The sequence below is a fragment of the Saimiri boliviensis genome, chromosome 6, assembly GCF_048565385.1.
Source record: "Saimiri boliviensis isolate mSaiBol1 chromosome 6, mSaiBol1.pri, whole genome shotgun sequence".
NCBI lineage: Eukaryota > Metazoa > Chordata > Mammalia > Primates > Cebidae > Saimiri > Saimiri boliviensis.
The window spans coordinates 128,001,623-128,024,136 of record NC_133454.1 but is presented as its reverse complement, the minus strand read 5'-3'; the positions used below and the strand labels follow the sequence as shown (position 1 = coordinate 128,024,136).

The 22,514-nt window shown below is 50.1% G+C and overlaps 1 protein-coding gene across 4 annotated transcripts in view; it reads left to right on the top strand.

The window, feature by feature from the left end:
• The window catches only part of CPT1A (carnitine palmitoyltransferase 1A), an 83,532-nt gene extending 61,262 nt beyond the window's left edge, over positions 1-22,270 (top strand). For all 4 annotated transcript variants that reach the window (XM_039471236.2, XM_039471237.2, XM_074401800.1 and 1 more), the window contains 6 exons: positions 1,402-1,566; positions 14,033-14,167; positions 15,350-15,502; positions 17,085-17,198; positions 18,103-18,195; positions 19,725-22,270. In XM_039471236.2, the coding sequence (XP_039327170.2) occupies positions 1,402-1,566; positions 14,033-14,167; positions 15,350-15,502; positions 17,085-17,198; positions 18,103-18,195; positions 19,725-19,811 (747 nt within the window). In that variant the 3' untranslated portion in view covers positions 19,812-22,270. The remainder of the gene's footprint in view (positions 1-1,401; positions 1,567-14,032; positions 14,168-15,349; positions 15,503-17,084; positions 17,199-18,102; positions 18,196-19,724) is intronic.
• Positions 22,271-22,514: the final 244 nt, after the last annotated feature.

Genomic DNA, 22,514 nt, shown 5'->3' with positions numbered 1-22,514 from the left:
AGGCATGAGAGAAGGAAAGTACATTTGGAAGAGGGCCAAGTGGCCAGATGGAGAGATCCGGAGCGCCGTCTGACCTTCTGACTTGAGGTTTTACACACTGGCATGCTTCCAGGGTCTTGTGTTAACTTGTCCCGATTCCTCCCCTGGGGTGGGCTGTCCGCGTGCACAGCGGCCAGCGCTTGGGGGAGGAGGGGGCGGCGCATGCGCGGTGTGGTTACAGGAGTCATGCGCATGCTCACTTGAGGCGGTCTCAGCCTTCCTAGAGGAAGGTCCTACGCCAGTTAGACGCCGGCATTTTGCCTCTCAATGCGCATGCTCGAGCCCGGTCGCGCAATGCCTGAGATTTTTTTAATCGGGAAGCTGCTGGTCACCAGCTCCAGGTGTTTCTTTTTCTTTCTTTTTTTTTTTTTTTTTTGAGTTGGTGTCTTCCTCTGTCACCCAGGCTGGTGTGCAGTGGCGCGATCTCGGCTCACTGCCACCTCCACCTCCCAGGTTCAAGTGATTCTCCTGCCTCAACCTCCCCAGTACCTGGGACTACAGGCGCCCACCACCACGCTCGGCTAATTTTTTTTTTTTTTTTGTATTTTTTGGTAGAGAGACGGGGTATTACCATATTGGCCAGGCTGCCCTCCAGCTCTTGACCTTGGGATCCACTTGCTTGGGCCTCCCAAAGTGCTGGGATTACAGGCGTTGGCCACCCACGGCCGGCCAGCTCCAGGTGTTTCTGTCTGTTGGGAGACTGCCATTCCCCGGCACCAGCTGTGACAAATTGTTATTTATTTACTTATTTATTTTGAGACGGAGTTTCCCTTTTGTTACCCAGGCTGGAGTGCAATGGCGCGATCTCGGCTCACCGCAACCTCCGCCTCCTGGGTTCAGGCAATTCTCCTGCCTCAGCCTCCTGAGTAGCTGGGATTACAGGCACGTGCCACCTTGCCCAGCTAATTTTTTTTGTATTTTAGTAGAGACGGGGTTTCACCATGTTGACCAGGATGGTCTCGATCTCTTGACCTTGTGATCCACCCGCCTCGGCCTCCCAAAGTGCTGGGATTACAGGCTTGAGCCACCGCACCTGGCCGACAAATTGTTATTTTAGAGAGACAGTTAACAACCACCTGACCGTCAGTGATGGTCCCTGACATCCCAGTGTGTGTCGGAGGAAGCCCTCTCCTGCCCTGCTCTGGTCAGGCCATCTACCTACTATAACGCGCCCGCTGCTCCTCGGAGCTCAGGGAGCCGTGCCCCTAACTTACTGGGGCCTCTGGGTCAAGAAGACGTCGGTGTATCTCCCAGTACCGAGTTTGTAGCTGCATGAAAAGCCAGCCTCCATTTCCTGCGGGGTATGTGCCAGTAACTTCTCTCCGCTCATTCCGCAAAAACCTTTTTCTTCTTTCTCTCAAGTGTCAAGAGGTGATCGAGACCTCCCTGAACACCGCAAATCTTCTGGCAAACGATGTGGATTTCCATTCCTTCCCATTTGAAGCCTTTGGTAAAGGAATCATCAAGAAATGTCGCACCAGCCCGGACGGCTTTGTGCAGCTGGCCCTCCAGCTGGCGCACTACAAGGTGACAACGACCGCCTCGGGTTTTCTCGTGAACACTTCGGAGGTTCCTACACCTGCCCAAGACTGTTCACCTAGTGGGGAGGGAATCACAGCCCGCTCCGGATCTCCGGGGCCGGGTGGTGTGGGGTGTTCCACCATGAACAGGCGCGAAGTTCGCAAACCCCAATCCAGCAGGTGTAGACTCCCATCTGACGCACGGGAGAGGGCGAGTCTGGGGGATGGGGACAAAGTGAGACCTCATCACTCTACAGAGGGAGAGTTAAGCCTCAAAATAAGCCTGGAATCCTAGCATTTGCTAGCATTTGTGAAAGTGGAAATACTCCTGGCAGGTAGGGGAAGAGTCAGTTATGTGTTCCTCTGGCGCTTGGTAAATCTGCACTTTACACAGGTCAGGTGAGCACAGAGTGGAAATTTTCTTTTTTTTTTTTTTGAGACGGAGGTTCGCTCTTGTTACCCAGGCTGGAGTGCAATGGCACGATCTCGGCTCACCGCAACCTCCGCCTCCTGGGCTCAGGCAATTCTCCTGCCTCAGCCTCCTGAGTAGCTGGGATTACAGGCACGCACCACCATGCCCAGCTAATTTTTTGTATTTTTTAGTAGAGACGGGGTTTCACCATGTTGACCAGGATGGTCTCGATCTCTCGACCTCGTGATCCACCCGCCTCAGCCTCCCAAAGTGCTGGGATTACAGGCTTGAGCCACCGTGCCTGGCCGGAAATTTTCACCTTTCATCCTCACTCTCTGCTCGGGAACAAGATGAAATGCAGCTTCTTGCATGACTCAGCTTTCAGCTTAATCCTTTCCTTTTGGCAGAGTAAATCTTCCTTTCATGATACTAAATTAAATCATGATACTAAATTTTCATACAGTGGAATATTATACATTAAGTGATGTCTGTGGGCAGATTACTTAGCGTCTCTGGCCTTTGGCATCCCCTTCTGTAAAAGGGGAAATTCCAGCCACTTGGAGATGCCCTGGGCCGGATCCCCTGTATACAGGCAGAACAACGTGGTATTCCATCTCCTCCTTCGGAGCGCTGGCCATTTTTGGCTTGCACCTGACAACCGCTGTTGGAGGAGCGGCCTGCACCCCTAGCAGGGGCAGAAATGGGGATGTAAATAGGTCTTCTTGTCCCTTGGAGGAAGCATTCCATCCCAGAGCAGGTGGGCCCTTGGTTCCTAGGGGCAGCAGAAGTCATTGTGGCATTAGCTTGAAACAGTCCGAACTTTTTTTTTTTTTTGAGACTGAGTTTCACTTCTGTTGCCCAGGCTGTGTTGGGTCCCAGTCCAACCCCATACGTGGGTGCCCTTAGTCCCGGCGGTGACGAGGGATTGAGAAAAGGAAATAAAGACAGAGACACGAGAGTAGAATTTACAGCATGGGTCCAGGGGACCGTCGCAAGAAAGGGAACCATGTTCGCCTGGAGCTCTGGGCTCCAAACACTTTTATTATGTGCACAATCTCATTGATCTTATGGGTGTGGAAGGGGAGGGCGAAGGAGTGGGTAAGATGGCCAGACAGAGAACACTTGAGATCCTTCTAAGACGTGCTAAACTAGAACTCTTGAGTTTACCACCAATTGTTATCAGGGTGCGGCTGCATCGTGAGGAGCCATGGGTTCCTGACCACACCCAATGCATCTAGGGGCTTTTATCTCCACAGCACCAGGACATAGAACAACTGAAATCACTCCATATTCCGAGAGCCTAGGCAGACCCTGAGGCGTTCCGTGATCTTCGCCCTGCAGGGCTTTTCTCCTCCCTGCCAGCTCCCATCTGCAAAGACCCTCCCGGATCTTGTGAGCAGAGGTCGCCTCCCTTCTGCTCACAAGAGGGAGGGGCTTTGCAGATGGGAGCTGGCAGGGAGGAGAAAAGCAGAGATCTTCGAGTAAGCCCTCTTCAGGAGGCCCTCATGCCGTCTCCACGCTGAGAAGGCATTTGCAGGACCAGAGCGGTATTCCCTGCTCTGCAGCCACCCCGAGGTGTCCCGGTGTTCCTGCGTTCTCAGATGCTCTTTACCTTAGGCCTCCTGTTGCTGCTTGATTTCTAATTAACAGCACCGATAATATAGTTTAGTTCAGTGTATAGACTTCAGTGTACTCTGAGCCAAGCAAGCTAATTATTTAGCTAGAATTAACATAGGTCTCCCCCTGGCCATCTTGACCCGAAGTGGGGGAGTGCAATGGTGTGATCTTAGCTCATTACAATCTCCACCTCCCGGGTTCAAGTGATTCTCCTGCGTTGGCCTCCCAAGTAGCTATGATGACAGGTGCCTGCCACCTCGACCAGCTAATTTTTTATACTTTTAGTAGAGGTGGGGTTTCCCCATGTTGAGCAGTCTGGTCTTGAACTCCTGGCCTCAGGTGATCCACCTGCCTCGGCCTCCCGAAGTGCTGGGATTACAGGTGTGAGCCACCGCGCCCGGCCTTTTAGTACATCTTAAAACTTGATGAAATGACTGTTCCGCAGGCTGTACAAATCAGTGACACCCACTCAAGGTAGGAAGCCTGAAGAGGTCTCTGGTCCATGGAGCAAAGTGAGAGGTTGTCAAGGAGCCACCCTGGTGACTCCAAAGAGCTTGCAGCTCAGAGACACCACAAAGAAAGGAAGCCACCCCATTCACGCTCTGGAACCCACATGGCCTGAGTGTGGGAATGAGCTGGAAGGGGCACCATCCACTGTGCCAAGTACTTTGCAGGAGCGAGTGAAACATCAGGGCAGTCCCGGAGGATGGTCTCTTCCTCTCTGCCTTACACACTCGGAGGTGAAGCGTCTTGCCTGAGGTCTGCAGCTCACATGTGGTGGGACTGAGATTGGACCCAGGAAGGCTCGTTCCAGAACCTGTGGCCTTCACCACTGTGCTGCAGCTAGACACAGAGAAAGGAAGCACAGACCAGCTCCCCTCATGAATGGAAATGCAGAGACCCCCAATGAAATCTTAGCAAATAGGGCCAGGCGCGGTGGCTCATGCCTGCAATCCCAGCACTTTGGGAGGCCGAGGTGGGCAGATCATGAGGCCAAGAGATCGAGACCAGCCTGACCAACGTAGTAAAACCCTGTCTCTACTAAAAATACAAAAATTAGCCAGGTGTGGTGGCCTGCGCCTGTAATCCCAGCTATTCAGGAGGCTGAGGCAGGAGAATCGCTCGAACCTGGGAGGTGGAGGTTTCAGTGAGTCAAGATCATGCCACTGCACTCCAGCCTGGGCCACAGAGCGAGATTCCATCTCAAAAAAAATTTTAAAAAAAATTTAAAAAGTTAAAAAATCGGCCAGGCCTGGTGGTTCACGCCTTTAATCTAAGCACTTTGGAGGCCAAGGCGGGCAGATCACCTGAGGTCGGGAGTTCATGGCCAGCCTGACCAACTTGGTAAAACCCCATCTTTTCTAAAAAAATAAAATAAATAAAAATAAAAAGTAAAAAATCTTAGCAAGTAGAATCTAGCACTGTAGGAAAAGAATAGTCACCGACAGTGGCCACACCAGCGGCGAGAGGCCGGCTTTGTGTCAGTAAACCCAGTCATACACTAAACCATACTGCTGGGTCAGAGAAGAGCCTCGATCATGAGTTTCACAGGTCCTAAGGAGATGTTTCACATTTAACATCCATTCCTGATAACAACTCTTGGTCAAGGGCCTTAGTAATAGGGCTCTTTCCTTAACAGGATAAATGGCATCGTGTATTAATAGCTAGCTATTGCTTCAAGGTAAAAGTGTGGGAGGCGGCTCCATTAAAACCAGAAAGATGAGGATGCCTCCAGCAGCTGACAGGGTAATCGGGCAGGAGGAACAGCAGAAAGGCTTTCAGGATTAAGAGGGACGCTCAGCGAGCAGGCTTGGCGCAGAGTCGCACACAGACCAGCAGCTTTCTTGCATAAGGACAATGGCCAAGTGGGAAATAAAATAAGAGAGTGTAATAGAAACTAGAATCTGGGGACCCCACCCCCAGGCATATGTGTATAAAGCAGACTGGACTCTGGGAAGAAGGCTGAGGACCACCCACCCCCAACTGCTCCCCAGGGAGAGGGAGAAAAAGCCATGATTTTGGATTTAAAAAAACTTTAGCACCATAGAGCTGGGGATGTTTCCAGTTCACACTTTTTTTTTTTTTTTTTTAAGATGAGTGCAGTGGCATGATCTCAGCTCACTGCAACCTCCACCTACCAGGTTCAGGTGATTCTCCTGCCTCAGCTTCCTGAGTAGCCGGAACTACAGGTGCCTGCCACCACGCTCGGCTAATTTTTTGTATTTTTAGTAGAGACAGGGTTTCACCATGTTGGCCAAACTGGTCTCGAACTCCTGACCTCAAGCGGTCCACCAGCCTCAGCCTCTCAAAGTGCTGAGATTACAGGCATGAGCCACCGCGCCGGCCCAGTTCACACATTTAATATGAACAGAGTGAGAGGTCCGGCAGGGGCTTCAGGAGAGGTGCTTGCCCCATTGATCTCGAAGCTTGTCTGAAAAGGTTAACATCTGAGAGTCACCCACAACATTCTTGAAAAGTAAAGCAATCAGGTGGAGGCGGGACAGGAGGCGGTGGACATGCACTTTTCAAAGCCTAAAACTCAAAATGTAGGCGTTAGAAGATTGTAGAGATTAATTTAAAGTGGTCTCACTTCTATGATCCCAGCACTTTGGGAGGCTGAGGCAGGTGGGTCACTGAGCCCAGGAGTTTGAGACCAGACTGGACAATATGGCGAGACTCTGTCTGTACAAAAAATACAAAAAAAGTTTAGCCCAGCATGGTGGCGCATGCCTGTAGTCTAAGGTACTCGGGAGGCTAAGGTGAGAGGATCACTTGAGCCCAGGAGGTCGAGGCTGCAGTGAGCACTGCACTACAGCGTGGATGACCGCAAGATTCTAGCTTCAAAACAATTTTTTAAAATAAAAGTAAGATGCTGGAGTCCTCATACAGGAAATTACGTGATGAAGGGAGCCTTTGGCATCGCTGGGGGTGGGGAGCTGATGAGTAAATGGAGTTGGGAAATCTGGCGAAGTGATTACCTTTGGAAAAAAAAATAAACGGTCCAAGAGAAGTAAGGAGTCAAAGCAGAAACTGTGGTTCACAAGAGAAAAAAAATATAGTCAACGAGTGTAGGTAATAAGCTTAATCTTAGCAAGAATCTAATAAGTGCAACTTAAACAAGACTCAGTTTTTGCGTGTGGTATTAGTAAAGGCTTTTTTTCATGTTGGTAAGGGTGGACTGAGGCAGGGATGTTCATAGCAGCAGCTGGGAATAGTTTTTTTTTTTTTTTTTGAGACGGAGTTTCGCTCTTGCTGCCCAGGCTGGGGTGCAATGGCGCTATCTTGGCTCACTGCAACCTCTGCCTCCTAGGTTCAGGCAATTCTCCTGCCTCAGCTTCCTGAGTAGCTGGGATTACAGGCACACGCCACCATGCCCAGCTAATTTTTAGTATTTTTTAGTAGAGACGGGGTTTCACCATGTTGACCAGGATGGTCTCGATCTCTTGACCTCGTGATCCACCTGCCTCGGCCTCCCAAAGTGCTGGGATTACAGGCTTGAGCCACCGCGCCCGGCTGCTGGGAATAGTTTTAATAAATTTAGGGGCCCCACAGCAGGCATGTGAGCAGCACAGACGACAAAACTGGAAACATCCGTCAGGGAAGAATAACTTTGATCCTGCAGATGATCTATGAAGAAGGGCAGGTACACAAAACACAGGCGTGAGCAAGCTCACTGTAAAAATTAGAAGAAATTTGGCCAGGTGCTGTGGCTCACGCCTGTAATCCCAACACTTTCGGAGGCTGAAGCGAATGGATCACTTGATGTCAGGAGACCAGCCTGGACAACATGGAAAAACCGCATCTCTGCTAAAATTAGCCAGGCATGGTGGCACATACCTGTAATCCCAGCTACTTGGGAGGCGGGAGAATCGCTTGAACTCAGGAGTCAGAGGTTGCCGTGAGCTGCTGAGACCATGCCACGACACTCCAGCCTGAGCAACAAGAATGAAATTCCGTCTCGAAAAAAGAAAGCAAGAAATGCTGGAAACTAGAAAGTGTCTGAGACAGGTCTCAGTCCATTGAGAAGTTAATTTTGCCAAGGTTAAGGATGCGTGCCTGGGAGACAGCCCTGTGCCTTTCTCTAAAGGTGATTTTGACAGCTTCGGTATTTAAAGGGGAAAAGCAGGCTGGAGGGGAAGGAGGGAGGGATGGTCACATTAGGGAATTCACATGTTGCAAGAGAAAAGCAGCAGCAGGGGAATAGTCAGTTACGTATTCGTTACACAAGGTCCAGTGAACAGAGTGGAGACTTCGCCTTTTATCAGTCACTCTGTGCTTACACTCTGTTCAAGGCAGCCTCTTGCACAACTCAGCTCTCAGCGTAATCCTTTCCTTACAGCAAAGTGAACCTTCCTTTCATGATACTAAATCAAAATATGGTATTTTCATACAGTGGAATATTATGTAGCTATTACGTGATGTCTATGGGATATATATGTATATATATTTTTTTGAGATAGGGTCTTACTCTTGCCCGGGCGGGAGTGCTGTGGCACCATCACGGCTCACTGCATCCTCCACCTCCCTGGGCGCAGGTGTCCTCCCACCTCAGTCTCCTGTGTAGCTGAGACTATAGACATGCACCACCAGGCCTGGCTAATTTTTATGTTTTTTTGTAGACATGGGTTTCACCATGTTTCATCATGGGGCTGGTCTCGAACTCCTAAGGCTCAAGCAGTCCACTGCCTGGGTCTCCCACAGGGCTGGGATTACAGGGGTGAGCCACCGTGTCCAGCCATCTATGGCAGAGTATACAGAAAAATAGTCATAAAAGTGAAAGTCAGTTGTTTCTTACAGTGATCTGCAGACTCTGACTCACAGGCCAAACCTGGCCCTTCCCTTTTTTTTAAAAAAAAAAAGGCTTTAAAACGAAGAATGGTTTTATATATTTAACAGTTGAAAAGAAATCAAAAGGCAACCAATACTTTGTCATGTGTGAAAATTACGTGAAGTCTCAGTGTTCTTCGGCGAAGCTTTCTGGGCACAGCCACGTCCGGCTTTCACATGTTGTCTGCGGCTCTTTTCACACCAGCGGGAGGGTGGAGCAGTCACCACAGAGAGTGCCTGGCCTGCACAGCCTGGTCCGTGTTTTACATAAGTTTCCCGACTCTTGCTTCATTATATGCAAAGTCTAGAAAGGATAGATGCAAAATATTAGCAGATGGTATCGTGAAGGTTGCTCTTTATTTTCTTATATTTTTCTGAGTTTTTGCACAAACATGTATTACAGTTACCCTCAAAGAAATCAAGCTACGTGTTTAAAGTTAAGGATCATTTGTTGTAATAACCAAGTGCTTATGTCCATTCTTTGCCCTCTGGTTAGAAACACCCAGACCCTCTTCTCCACAGCCAGTTGTTCATATAGCACTCCAGCTATTAAAAACGATGGATCCACCGGGCACGGTGGCTCACGCCTGTAATCCCAGCACTTTGGGAGGCCAAGGTGGGTGGATCACCTGAGGTCAGGAGTTCGAGACCAGCCTGGCCAGCATGGTGAAACCCCCTCTCTACCAAAAAATGCAAAAAAATTAGCTGGGCGTGGTGGCAGGTGCCTGTAATCCCAGCTGCTTGGGAGACTGAGACCAGAGAATCCCTTGAACCTGGGAGGCGGAGGTTACAGTGAGCTGAGGTCGCGCCATTGCACTCCAGCCTGGGTGACAGAGTGAGACTCTGTCTCAAAAGAATGAAAAATAAAATAAAAATGATGGATCCATTAAAGTAATTTATTAAAACTATACATCAGATTTAGTCATTCAAAAATTAACATTCAGACCCATCTCCACCCACTGGGAGCTGCGGGGCATCCCTGTGGTTCTGCATCAGTACAAAAGCTCTGCTGTGGCCCGGAGGGTCTCCTCCAGGCATCTGAACCTTCTTTCTGCCCTGACCCCTTGGCCAACCTGGGAGAGGCTGGGGACCACCTCTCAGACTAATGTTTAAAAAGCATAAAATGAGGCCGGGCGCGGTGGCTCAAGCCTGTAATCCCAGCACTTTGGGAGGCTGAGGCGGGTGGATCATGAGGTCGAGAGATCCTGGTCAACATGGTGAAACCCCGTCTCTACTAAAAATACAAAAAATTAGCTGGGCATGGTGGCACGTGCCTGTAATCCCAGCTACTCAGGAGACTGAGGCAGGAGAATTGCCTGAACCCAGGAGGCAGAGGTTGCGGTGAGCCGAGATCGCGCCATTGCACTCCAGCCTGGGTAACAAAAGCGAAACTCCGTCTCAAAAAAAAAAAAAAAAAAGCATAAAATGAAATATACAAGGTTACAAGAGCAATCAGTTAAAGTCCATATACCAAAATATTAAACATATATTTGTGGCACAGTAAATATAATTCTTTTTTTTTGAGACTGAGTCTCGCTCTGTCTCCCAGCATTCAAGATCTGCCCGTCTCAGCCTCCCTAAGTGCTGGGATTACAGGCGTGAACCACTGCACCCAGCCGTCTAATTCTTCATTGACGCATTACATAATATCGGGCGGTAGGTCTGATAACTGCCGTAATATTGAAGTAGTGTTGAGTACATAAAATGTTGGGATAGATACTGCACCAACCTAATTTGAACATGAAAACACCTGTGATTTTCTAGTCAAAGTCACAGGCACTGCCAGTGAATACTGTGGTTTATTGCCTGCGCTTCTAAATGCTGTCTTCCAGTTGGAGCTTACTGGAAATTAAAATAATGATATATTTCCCAACCAAGTTCACATCTCCCCAAGGAGATGTATTGGTTAGAGCAGTGATGTTACCACCTCCTTTTTAAAGTAGCCCCTACCTGTGCTGGGCGCAGTGGCTCATGCCTGTTGTCCCAGCACTTAGGGAGGCCAAGGCAGGCAGATCATTTGAGTTCAGGAGTTCAAGACCAGCCTGACCAACATGGTGAAACCCTGTCTCTACTAAAAATAGAAAAATTAGCCAGGTGTGATGGCACGTGCCTGTAATTCCAGCTACCCAGAGGAGGCTGAGGCATGAGAATTGCTTGAACCCGGGAGGGAGGCAGAGGTTGCAGTGAGCTGAGATCACTCCACTGCACTCCAGCCTGGGCTACAGAGCAAGACTGTCTCAAAAAAAAAAAAAAAAAGGTAGCCCTACCCCCATTGCTCTGTTTCCTGTTCCTGTGTTATTTCTGTTTGGTGCAGCTGACTTGATGTGATATGTATTTTTTGTTCATCGCCCGTCTCTCCTGCTGGAACATGTGCTCACTGAGGGCAAGGGCGTGATCGGTCTCACAACACTATCCCCCGTGCCGGGAGCGTCAGTAAGGCAGTATTGAATATTGAATGTGGATTGAATGCTGACACTGGGCAGTGGTTTTAATTCTAGTCTGCAGTTATTTGCTTCCTTTTTTTTTTGACTTTGGAATTTTTTGGGGGGTGAGGGGGAAACTAGAGGTGAAAAATCCCCAGCCCTACCAAGCTGAAGCGTTATCCCCGTAGTGGCAGTGCTAGCGTGGGGTGCCGTATATGTCAGTATATCTATAGACTGTCTTTAGATCCTGCTTCTTAGAAACTGCAGATGTTTTGGTGGCAGCGAAGGGCCACCCTCCTGATGGTGGCTGGTCGAAGTGGGTCAGGAGTGCCGCAGTTATAACCTGGTTTGGCTCTTTGATGGCATCTGAGGTCACGTGGGGCTTGCACACCAATATTCAGTGTTTGCCAAGAGGTTTTTTAGATGACTGTCTTTTAAACTGGGCACAAGTCGTGACTATTCCCAAGCCGGGCGCGGTGGCTCAAGCCTGTAATCCCAGCACTTTGGGAGGCTGAGGCGTGTGGATCACGAGGTCAGGAGATCGAGACCATCCTGGTCAACAAGGTGAAACCCTGTCTCTACTAAAAATACAAAAAATTAGCTGGGCATGGTGGCGCGTGCCTGTAATCCCAGCTACTCAGGAGACTGAGGCAGGAGAATTGCCTGAATCCAGGAGGCGGAGGTTGCGGTGAGCCGAGGTCGCGCCATTGCACTCCAGCCTGGGTAACAAGAGCCAAACTCCGTCTCAAAAAAAGAAAAAAAAAGTCGTGACTATTCTCATAACTTACATGAAGTTTGATATTGGAACGTAGACTTCAGATGAATCACTGCATCATACAGTTCAGGTTTACCTTTATTAAATCTCTAAAATGCCACATTTCTGCTTTCCCTTATATCTGCTTCTCTCCCTTTCCCACTCCTGACTTCTCCATCATGAGCCCCCGTGAAGCACCCTGAATTAGGGAGATGCAGGAAGCGCTCTGAAAGGCACATTCACTGTCAGCGTGGGAAGCAGGAGGGCCCTTGTCCTCATGGCAGGCCCCAGGCCTGTGACCCCTGTCCCCGAGAGAATCTTGAGTGTCTTGTCATGCCACCAGGGTCGGTGGCATCTGTGGGGTGGGAGAGAGAGCTCCCCGAGGCGGCCCGCTGTGCTGGGGGCATCCTGGGGGCTCAGCCAGATCCTCACTGCATGCGCTGCTCAGCGTTGGCTTCCGATGTGCTCTCATGGTCTCCAGATGCTTCCCTCTGCAGAGCCGCTGCTCTTGTGGATGCCCTCGGTTTCCTTTTTCTGCTGGCTGACGCGCTCTCATTTCGCGGAGCCCTGGTCCTGTAACCAGGAAGACACTTCCTTCTGCAGGGTCCTCCTCTCCTCCAGAGACCTTGGCTGCGCTGAGCCTGACTTCAGCAGGGCCTGTGCATAGGCGCCAGGCCTTCCCCAGCTGAGCACGCCCTGTGCTCCTTCTGGCTCCTGGTTCCAGGCCTCGCCGGGTTCCAGGGTCCAGCACACACTCCCTGCCAGCTCGGCAGTGGCCAGGCCTAGGCACTGCTACTTCTGGGTCTGGATGGCAGCCTGGGAGCCCAGCCTTGACTGTGGCACCCTCTTCTGGGTTCATTTGACAGTGTCGGCTCACCACGTGGTGCCCTCTGCAGATTGGCCCGTCTGCCACCCTGGGGTCACCAGGGCCTGTGCCAGGGTGCACAGGGATATGTCTGGTCAGGAATCATTTGGGTCCACAAACTGCTGCTTATCCCTTTCCCATCCTTGCTTGGAACCTGGTCCTCTGAGCTGACCCGGTGGCCCCAGGCCCCCTTCTGGGGCATCGTGCATGTGCCGTTCCTCCCGCGGCCGAGTGCTCCCTGGGACTTGGTCTCTGTCTTCTCCAACATCTGCTGTTCTCATCAGGGGCCCTTGCTGCACTGTCCCGGCATCTCTGCCAAGGCTCAGCCTCAGGGGCCAGCAGCCCCTTCTGCCGCGCCATCTTCTCCAGGCCCAGATGACCACGTTCCTTGACCCCATCCCCGCCCTCCCTTTCCTCCTCTCTGGCTGTGGTTCCATGGCCCATTGGGATCATCCCTTACCTCGGTTCCCTGGTCCCCCTAGAATTGCCTGGGGAGCCTGCAGCGCCTCCCGGGTTCAGCCCAGCTCTCCAGCTGTTGTGATTCTGCTTGCGAGGAGCTGGCCCAGCTGGAGAAAAGCATTCAACAGCTGGCTTCTCTCCTTTCCCCACGAATGAGCACAGACCCCAGTGGGCCCAGGCACCGCGTTTCCACACCCCTAAATGCCACATCACATCGCTTACTCGCTGCCAGCATCTCCTCCCCAGCCCAACTCTCAGCAGGCCCCCTTTCCTCTGTTTCACCCAGAAAATAGGAGCTTTCCAAAGAGACCTGAGGCCTCCCCGGCTAACAGGGGCAGTGGCTGTGCTTCCAGCTCCAGCCCCCGCCCACTTCCTGCCCTCCTGCTAAAGGACATTCCTCCTGCACCCAAGCACAGTCTCTCTGCCAGTTATTCTCACCATCTTCCAGACATGGTGGAATTGCTCCAGGCAATACGCTGTGTCTTTAAATCATTTCAAAGGCAGATGCCCTGCTGTGCACAGCATTGCTCCTGTAGGTGGCTTCGGCATGCAGCAGAGGTGTGTGGGACTGCAGGGGGCGGAGGGGGGTGGTCATGGTATCCGTTGTATCTTGAAACAGAAACCTGGTTAGAAACTGACCCCCACCTCCACCAGGCGCTTCCTGAAGCCAGTGACACCTCTGTCTGCTGCCACGTAACTGCTCACGTGTGAAAGTGGCTAGAGACTGAAAACGTAAATTGACAATAGGCTGGGCACAGTGGCTCACACCTGTAATCCCAGGACTTTGGGAGGCCAAGGCAGGTGGATCGCTTGAGCAAGGAGTTCAAGACCAACCTGGGCAACATGGCAAAACCCCATCTCTACAAAAAAATGAAAACAATTTTGTCCCACCTACTCAGGAGGCCAAGGTGGGAGGGTCACCTGAGCTGGGGGAGGTCGAGGCTGCAGTGAGCTGTGATCATGCTCCTGCCCTCCAGCCTGGGCAACAGCAAGACCCGTCTCAAAAAAAGCTTGAAGATAAAGTCTACTATCCTCGCCGACCTCCCCAGTCCTTCAGTACATTTTAGACATATCAGCCTGCCCTGCCATGTGCTAAAGTACCTTCTCTCTCCCCAGGACATGGGCAAGTTCTGCCTCACATACGAAGCCTCCATGACCCGGCTCTTCCGAGAGGGGAGGACGGAGACAGTGCGCTCCTGCACCACTGAGTCGTGTGACTTCGTGCGGGCCATGGTGGACCCGGCTCAGACGGTAATGCGCCATCAGGCTGTGGGCACAGCGTGCTTGTCACACTTCCCTAAAAGACATCTGGAGGCCGTCACTCCAGCTTCTCTGATCTCATCATTTGTTCTGTACCTTCTTCTTCAGGGATGCTCATTTCAGCCTCTTCCCTCTGCCCCTTTCAAGGGAACAAAAAGTATTACAAGGTAAAGGTAGGGACAGGTACAGGGACACGTGTTACAAATGATACTTCTCCAAATCATCTTCTACTTTCTGAGAGCCTTTAAGTTAGACCAGGACATGGCAGTGAGGACGGGTAGCAGGTGGCCGCTTCAGAACTGGACAGGTAGTTGGCATCAGGGTAGGAGAGCAGTGACCGTCGCATGGAAACCTCGCATTGATTATTAGAGCCGTTGCCACGCTGGGCCCCAAGTGCCAGGCTGGGGCCTGGGGGCTTTCTGTACACTGTCCTTTAAGTTCTTAGCAGTGGTCCTGAGAAGTGTCATCACTCATTTCCATAGACAGAGAGGTCTAGATGAATCTGGCAGCTGCTGGGGCACTCAGCTCATAGTGGCTGAGGTCAGACCCAGGCCACCGGGTCCACCTGACGCCAGCATGCTGGTGCTTCCTGCTGACCCCTGGAAGACACACAGACCAGGGTTCTTTTTTCTGAGACAAACTTCATTCTGGAAAGGCTGTCAGCCTGGGCATGGTGGCTCACGCCTGTAATCAATCCCAGCACTTTGGGAGGCCTAGGCAGGCGGATTGCCTGAGCTCAGGCGTTTGAAACCACCCTGGGCAACATGGTAAAACCCTGTCTCTGCCAAAAATATAGAAAAAAATTAGCTGGGTGTCGTGGTGGGTGCCTGTAGTCCTAACTACTCGGGAGGCTGAGGCGGGAGAATTGCTTGAACCCAGGAGGTGGAGTTTGCAGTGCCTCCTCCTGCCTCAGCCTCCCAGGTAGCTGGGATTACAGGCACCCGCCACCACACTCGGCTAATTCTTGTGTTTTTAGTAGAGACAGGGTTTTGCCATGTTGGCAAGGCTGGTCTTAAACTCCCGACCTCAGGTGATCCACCTACCTCAGCCTCCCAAAGTGCTGAGATTACAGACGTGAACCACTGGGCCCGGCCTCCCTTCATTTGGAAACTTAGATCCGTAACCGGTCAACTCGAGACAAGCAAGATATGTCCTTCCTGCCTTCTCACTCAGGTGGAACAGAGGCTGAAATTGTTCAAGTTGGCATCTGAGAAGCATCAGCTGATGTATCGCCTCGCCATGACTGGCTCTGGGATCGATCGTCACCTCTTCTGCCTCTACGTGGTGTCTAAATATCTCGCTGTGGAGTCCCCTTTCCTCAAGGAAGTAAGCCTCTTCGTCTTCTTCAGTTTTATTGACTAGACCAAAACTTAGTAAATTAGTACGATCTTTTTTTTTTTTTTTTTTTTTTTTTTTTTTTTTTTTTTTTGAGACGGGGTTTTGCTCTTGTTATCCAGGCTGGAGTGCAATGGCACGATCTCGGCTCACCGCAACCTCCGCCTCCTGGGTTCAAGCAATTCTCCTGCCTCAGCCTCCCTAGTAGCTGGGACTACAGGCGTGCGCCACCATGCCCAGCTAATTTTTGTATTTTTAGTAGAGACGGGGTTTCACCATGTTGACCAGGATGGTCTCGATCTCTTGACCTCGTGATCCACCCGCCTCGGCCTCCCAAAGTGCTGGGATTACAGGCTTGAGCCACCGCACCCGGCCATTAGTACGATCTTACACTAATTTGTTTGAATGGCGGAATGGGCATTTTTTAAACAAACAGGTCTGTGGGCGTAGCAGTCATAAAATAGGAAATTTGAGCAGCGGTGTTAGTACTGCGTTTCTTCAATAACTCGGCACACTTCGCTGTCAGATGTAGCCCCCTGACTTAATAGACCTGAAGACCTTGAGAGCTTAGGTCAGAGTGAAATGCACGGAAGTAACTAGGGAGTGATGAGCTGTGAGGACTTACCACCTTTGTTTTTAACAATCATTCATTTTATTGTAAGTTTAGGAAATGTATTATTATTATTTTTTGAGATAGGGTCTCACAGTGTTGCCCAGGCTGGTTTCAAACTCCTAGGTGCAAACAGTTCTTCCTCCTTAGCCTTCTGAGTAGCTGGTGTGTGCCACTGCACCCAGCTCAAATTTAATTTAATTTTTATTTATTTATTTATTTATTTTTCTGGAGACAGAGTGTCACTCTGTCTGCCAGGCTGGAGTGCGGTGGATCTCAGCTCACTGCAACCTCTGCCTCCCGGGTTCAAGCAATTCTCCCGCCTCAGCCTCCCAAGTAGCTGTGGCTACAGGCGCACACTGCCACTCCTGGCTAATGTGTGCGTGTGTGTGTATTTTAGTAGAGACAGGTTTTGCCGTGTTGCCCAGGCTGGTCTCAAACTCCTGTGCTCAGGCCCTTCACCAACCTCGGCCTCCCAAAGTGCTGGGATTACAGACATAAGCCACTGGCAAATTTAATTTTTAATAGTGGCTGTATTTCACAGCCAGCTTGAAAATGCTCCGAAAATTTGGCAGTTGGCTCACGGGAGTTGGTACAGTCTGACATGTCTGCCCCCCGTTCTGAATCTTAGTCGCTGTATCTGTTACTTTCACTGTCTGAGACACTATTTGCTGTGGTATGCGCGTGAACACACACACACACACACACACGCACACACACACGCACAGGCACACCCCCGCCTGCACTTCCTGCCCCAGTCTGGGGGCCACGCCCACCCCGCATCCTCTCTACAGATGTGCTGCCCAAGCCAACAAGGCCTTCAGAGACACAGACTTAGGGTGTCTGGAACAATCGAAAGACCAAGCCAGGCTTTTCTTGTCTTCCCAAGGTGACTCCTGAGGGACGGAAGAGGAGGGGATTAGGAAAAGTATTATTGGAATATTTCCCTGTTTGACTCAACAGGTTTTATCTGAGCCTTGGAGATTATCAACAAGCCAGACCCCTCAGCAGCAAGTGGAGCTGTTTGACTTGGAGAGGAACCCGGAGTACGTGTCTAGCGGAGGGGGCTTTGGACCGGTGAGTGCGGTGGGGCTGGGCGAGGTGCAGTGGGGTGTGACGATGGCATGGGTGATGGGAGGGAGGGGCCAGTCTCCATTCTGGGTGCCCCCGTTACCTTGCGGCGCTACTGCCATACAGGCATGGCTGCTGATCACTGCTATGGATGTCCTTAACAGTCTTGCCCTTATTTATTTATTTTTTTTTTGAGACAAGGTCTGGCTCTGTCACCCAGCCTGGAGTGCAGTAGCATGATCACAGTTCGTGGCAGCCTCAGCATTCCCCATCTCAGGTGATCCTCCCACCTTGGCCTCCTGAGTAGCTGGGACTACAAGTGCATGCCACCATGCCCGGCCAATTTTTTATATTTTTCTATTTTTTGTAGAGACAGCGTTTCGCCATGTTGCCCAGTCTGGTATCAAATGTCTGGGCTCTAGTGACCTGCCTGCCTCAGCCTCCCAAAGTGCTGGGATTACGAGGAGGAACCACCAAGCCCGGCCATTATTGCATTTAGAACATGAGAAAGTTCTGGCCAGGCGCGGTGGCTCATGCCTATAATCCCAGCACTTTGGGAGGCTGAGGTGGGCAGATCACCTGAGGTTGGGAGTTCAAGACCAGCCTGACCAACATGGAGAAACCCCGTCTCTACTGAAAATACAAAAATTAGCCAGGTGTGATATGCATGCCTATAATCCCAGGTATGGTGTACATGCCTGTACTCAGGAGGCTGAGGCAGGAGGATCGCCTGAACCCAGGAGGCAGAGGTTGCAGTGAGCTGAGATCATGCCATTGCATTGCAGCCTGGTCAACAAGAGTGAAACTCTGTTGCAGGGGGAAAAAAAAGAAAAACAGAGAAACATTAGAGAGTCCCTTTTCCACGTCATCTCATTTCCCAGCAACAAATTCAAACTCCCTTGTCTTCCAGGTTGCTGACGACGGCTATGGTGTGTCATACATCCTCGTGGGAGAGAACCTCATCAATTTCCACATTTCCTCCAAGTTCTCTTGCCCTGAGACGGTACCTATGAAAAGAAGTTTCTTTTTCTGAAGATGGGCTAGTTTTACTTTTTTCTTTTTAAGGGAATACATCTTGAATTTTACAAAAAACATTTCAAGTCAACTGTGTACGTTTGCCTGGTTTGGGCAGTTCCACGTAAATGGACTTTAAAAAAATTTTTTAATAAAAAATATTTTGTGTACAGGCAGGGTCTCCCCACGTTTCCCAGGCTAGTCTCAAACTCCTGGGCTCACACGATCCTTTTACCTCAGCCTCCCAAAGTGTTGGGATTACAGGCTTCAGCCACTATGCCCTACCATAAATGAATTTCAAAATTCTCTTTACTTAGTTTTAAAGAAATATATCTTGGCCAGGCATGATGGCTCACACCTGTAATCCCAGCACTTTGGGAGGCCAAGGCAGGCTAATCATTTCAGGTGAGTGGTTTGAGACCAGCCTGGCCAACATGGTAAAACCCCGTCTCTACTAAAAATACAAAAATTAGCTGGCATGGTGGCACACACCTGTAATCCTAGCTGCTGGGGAGATTGAGGCAGGAGAATCGCTTGAACTCAGGAGGCAGAGTTCGTGCCTCCTGCAGTGAGCCAGGATCGTGCCACTGCACTCCAGCCTGGGTGACAGAGCGAGACTCTGTCTCAGGAAAATAAAAAGGAAATGTATCTCCTGGTTTAACATGTCTACCTCTCTTGGCAGCAGAGGTTTTGAAGCTTAATGTTGGAGTGCTGCTGTAACTTGCAGACTCCTTAACGCTTGGAAGGTGAACTAAGAATAATGGGTGCGCACGAAGAAATCTGCATACTCCGCAGAGCAGGGGACCCCGGCTTCCTTTGTGGATGGAACAAGGGACCCCCTCCCTCATGTGGCACATTGCCCTTATTTATATTCTGCTTTCCTCGTTGTACGTAGCCCGGCAAGCCATGCCACTGTCACTGTTCACGGGAAGTTGGGGTTCATTTGTTTGTTGTGGTTTTCCTTTGCTGTTTGTTTTAGACAGAGTCTCACTCTGTCACTCAGGCTAGAGTGCAATGGTGCAATCTCGGCTCACTGCAGCATCAGCCTCCTTGGCTCAGGCGATCCTCCTGCCTCAGCCTCCTGAGTAGCTGGGACTACAGGCGAGTACCACCATGCCTGGCTAGTTTTTTTGTATTTTTTTGTAGAAACGGGGTTTCACTATGTTGCCCAGGCTGGTCTTTGAACTCCTGGGCTCAAGCGATCCTCCCAGCTCTGCTTTCCAGAGTGCTGGGATTATAGGCGTGAGCCACCATGCTTGGGCTGGTTATTGTGTTTTCTGTGAGATAAATGCATTGGCATCTGGGGAAGGTAGATCAAAAACACACTTGCACAAACATGTCAGCTGTCATCTCTTTACTCTCAGCATTTCTCCAGAATGTCTAAGTTAGGCTTTAAGACATTAGGTCAGATCTTAAAGAACTGGCAGAAAGGGATAAACTTTGGGTCAGATTGCATAGGAAAAAGGTTGAAATGTGGGGATGTCCATGTTGTAATACGTTTTTGTTTTTCAATTAAAGGATTCTCATCGCTTTGGAAAGCACCTGAGAGAAGCAATGATTGACATCATCACTTTGTTCGGGCTAAGTTCTAATTCCAAAAAGTAATTCCCCTGGAGCTGCGGTGAAGGAAGACGAGCTCCTCTGATACAAACCAAATGAAAAGTAGGCATTAATCCTGATCTTAGTTCGGGATGAAAAATTGCTCTTAAGAAAACTCAGAAGCTTTCCTGCCAGAAAAGGTTGGGTGTTCTTGTTTTCCTAGAACAGCAGCTCGACCCTGTGAAGCGCAACCCCACTACTTCCAGATCGCCCTCCCTTGGGGGGCGCTTGTTAGGGCTCCCCTGAGGTCTTCACATCGGCTGGTGTTTATAAAGAGATTCAATCTTGTCGGGTTAATTAAGGAATTAGTAGGGTCGTGGCTTCACACACACTGGAAATGGAAACTGTGCTTTCTCAGCGGCAACTGAAAACCTACTACAGAAGGGCATTCAGCGCCACGCAGGCAGTGTCAACTTTCGTTCTGTTCAAAGACAAATGTGTTGTCCAAGCTGGTGGTATCTGCAGTCGTAGCTAGCACATCTGGAATGCACTAACCGAAATGACGTGCTTTGGAGACCTGCTCTTGTCCCCGCGGTTGACTGTTCCCGTCCGGTCCAGTAGCCTGTGTTTGCCTCTCCACATTCGAAGCAAGCAGGAAGCAACGCCTTTAGTTTCACTGACCTTGTGTGTCTTCGCGTCTTCACAACCCAGTGCCTTAAAAATGACAGCCCCTAAATGTAAAGGAGATGGAGTGAAAGGTGTGTTTTGTGGAGTCTTTGGGTGGAATTGTGGGTATACTGTTCCCTTCACAATTGACCGAGTATGGATAACCCTCAGTAAGCGTTTGCTGCACCCCACCAGCCCCTCCCCGTCAGAAAGACCCGTTCCTTCCTAGGGCAGCTGGGCTGGACTCCCCTCCCCGGACATTGACATCAGAAGCAACAAAAGAAATAATAGGCACGTGTCAGAAAAAGGACATTCAGGTAATCCACTCAAGAATAAAATGTGAGACGTGTCTCAGGATGATCCCTTTCCCAAAGTGACAGCCAGGAGGGCGGGGCATTGGCCACTGAGCAGGGACCAGCGTGTGAGGAAGGGGAGGGCAGCCCCCTGTGGTGAGGAGAGAGTGGCTCCACGACCTGGGGGGTTGTCTCCAGCCACCCTGCCAGGAGGAGGACTCACTGGAGGGTGGTGGAGACAGTGCTGGCTTACCTTGGTGACCCGCCAAGGTGTCTTGAGTGAGGGTGCTCAGTTAACTCAGCCTGTCCTTCAGATAGGAGTGCCTTCAAGAAAGCGTCTCATTGACCACAAAGCAGTTATGCACCGAGTCATTTTCAGTATTTAATGCAAAAACGAAGCATCATGGAGTGAAATTCCCACTGGCGGTCGTGACAAGCTTAGCTGTCCATTGTTTTAAATTGTATATTCATTTTTCTGACCACTTGGCTCGAGTTGGGCCTGCCTCCTTCAGAGTCCTGCACGTGACAGACAGTACAACAGTGCGGGCTGAACTGCTGGAGGTCGTGGAAGGTGCTTGCTGGAGAGCACATGCATTTTTGTTTTTCTTTCTTTCTTTTTTTTTTCTTTTTTTTTTGAGATGGAGTTTCCCTCTTGTTGCCCAGGCTGGAGAGCAGTGGTTTGATCTTGGCTCACGGCAACCTCCAACTCCCGGGTTCAGCAATTCTGTCTCAGCCTCCCCAGTAGCTGGGATTACAGGTGCCTGCCACCACACCCAGCCAATTTTTGTATTTTTAGTAGAGACGGGGTTTCATCATATTGGTCAGGCTGGTGTCTCAAACTCCTGACCTCAGGTGATCCAGCTGCCTCGAACTCCCAAAGTGCTGGTATTACAGGTGTGAGCCACCGCACCTGGCCCGCATGCATGTTTTATGTATGTATACTTCGTGATGTTAAAAACACCACCTACATGGGCCAAAGATTTTTTTTCTTTCCTTAAAGCAAGAAGAATTAAAAACAAAAGCAAAAACAAAACAAAAGCCCCTGATTGTCCAAGGCGTACAAGTCAAGCAGGCTGGGGGGACGTGGCTCCCTCTGCCCAGGGCAACTGTAGCGCTTCCTGCCCATAGCCGGCAGCGGGTGTCTGTCACTGTCTAGCCAGTTAGATCATGCACTATTGACCACTGAGCAATCTGTGTTACTGTAGGGTTCACACAGGAACCTGAGTGTAGACATGTGAGTGCTTACACATAGTTGGGTTTCTGTCTCAGGTTTTAAATGTTTCCAATGTAATTGTTGCTCATCAGTGCAGTTATCAATGCAATTGTCTACTCCTTGAGGGGAGGAAGAAGGGGGTTTTATTGTACTTGTCGAAGGGGGGTGGTAAGAGTATTATGTATTTAATTTAATTTGGAACAAATCGTTGCCTTAACGCAGCTATGGTTTGAATTTGCTATCTTGGGCTGACCGGTGCATGTAAATACAATATGCGCTTTGGATGTAAATCTTAGAAATGCAGTGTGAATGTAGGTGATCATTAATAAAACATTAACCCCAGTCTGCTACAAGATTTGCTTGTCTCTTTTGTTATGTTAATTAAGGGAATTATAAGTCAAGGACAAGTTCAGATACTTGAGACAAAGTGGAAAGTCTGAGCAGATGGAAACAAGGCCTTTGAGCAGACAGTGGACATTGCCAAGTTCATGTACTGGGCTGGAAAGAAAAGCCTGTTGATTTTCACTTGATATGCATTTATTCATCCATTCCTTTGCCTCAGTGCTGAGAACAGTGCCCGGCATATAGTAGATGCTC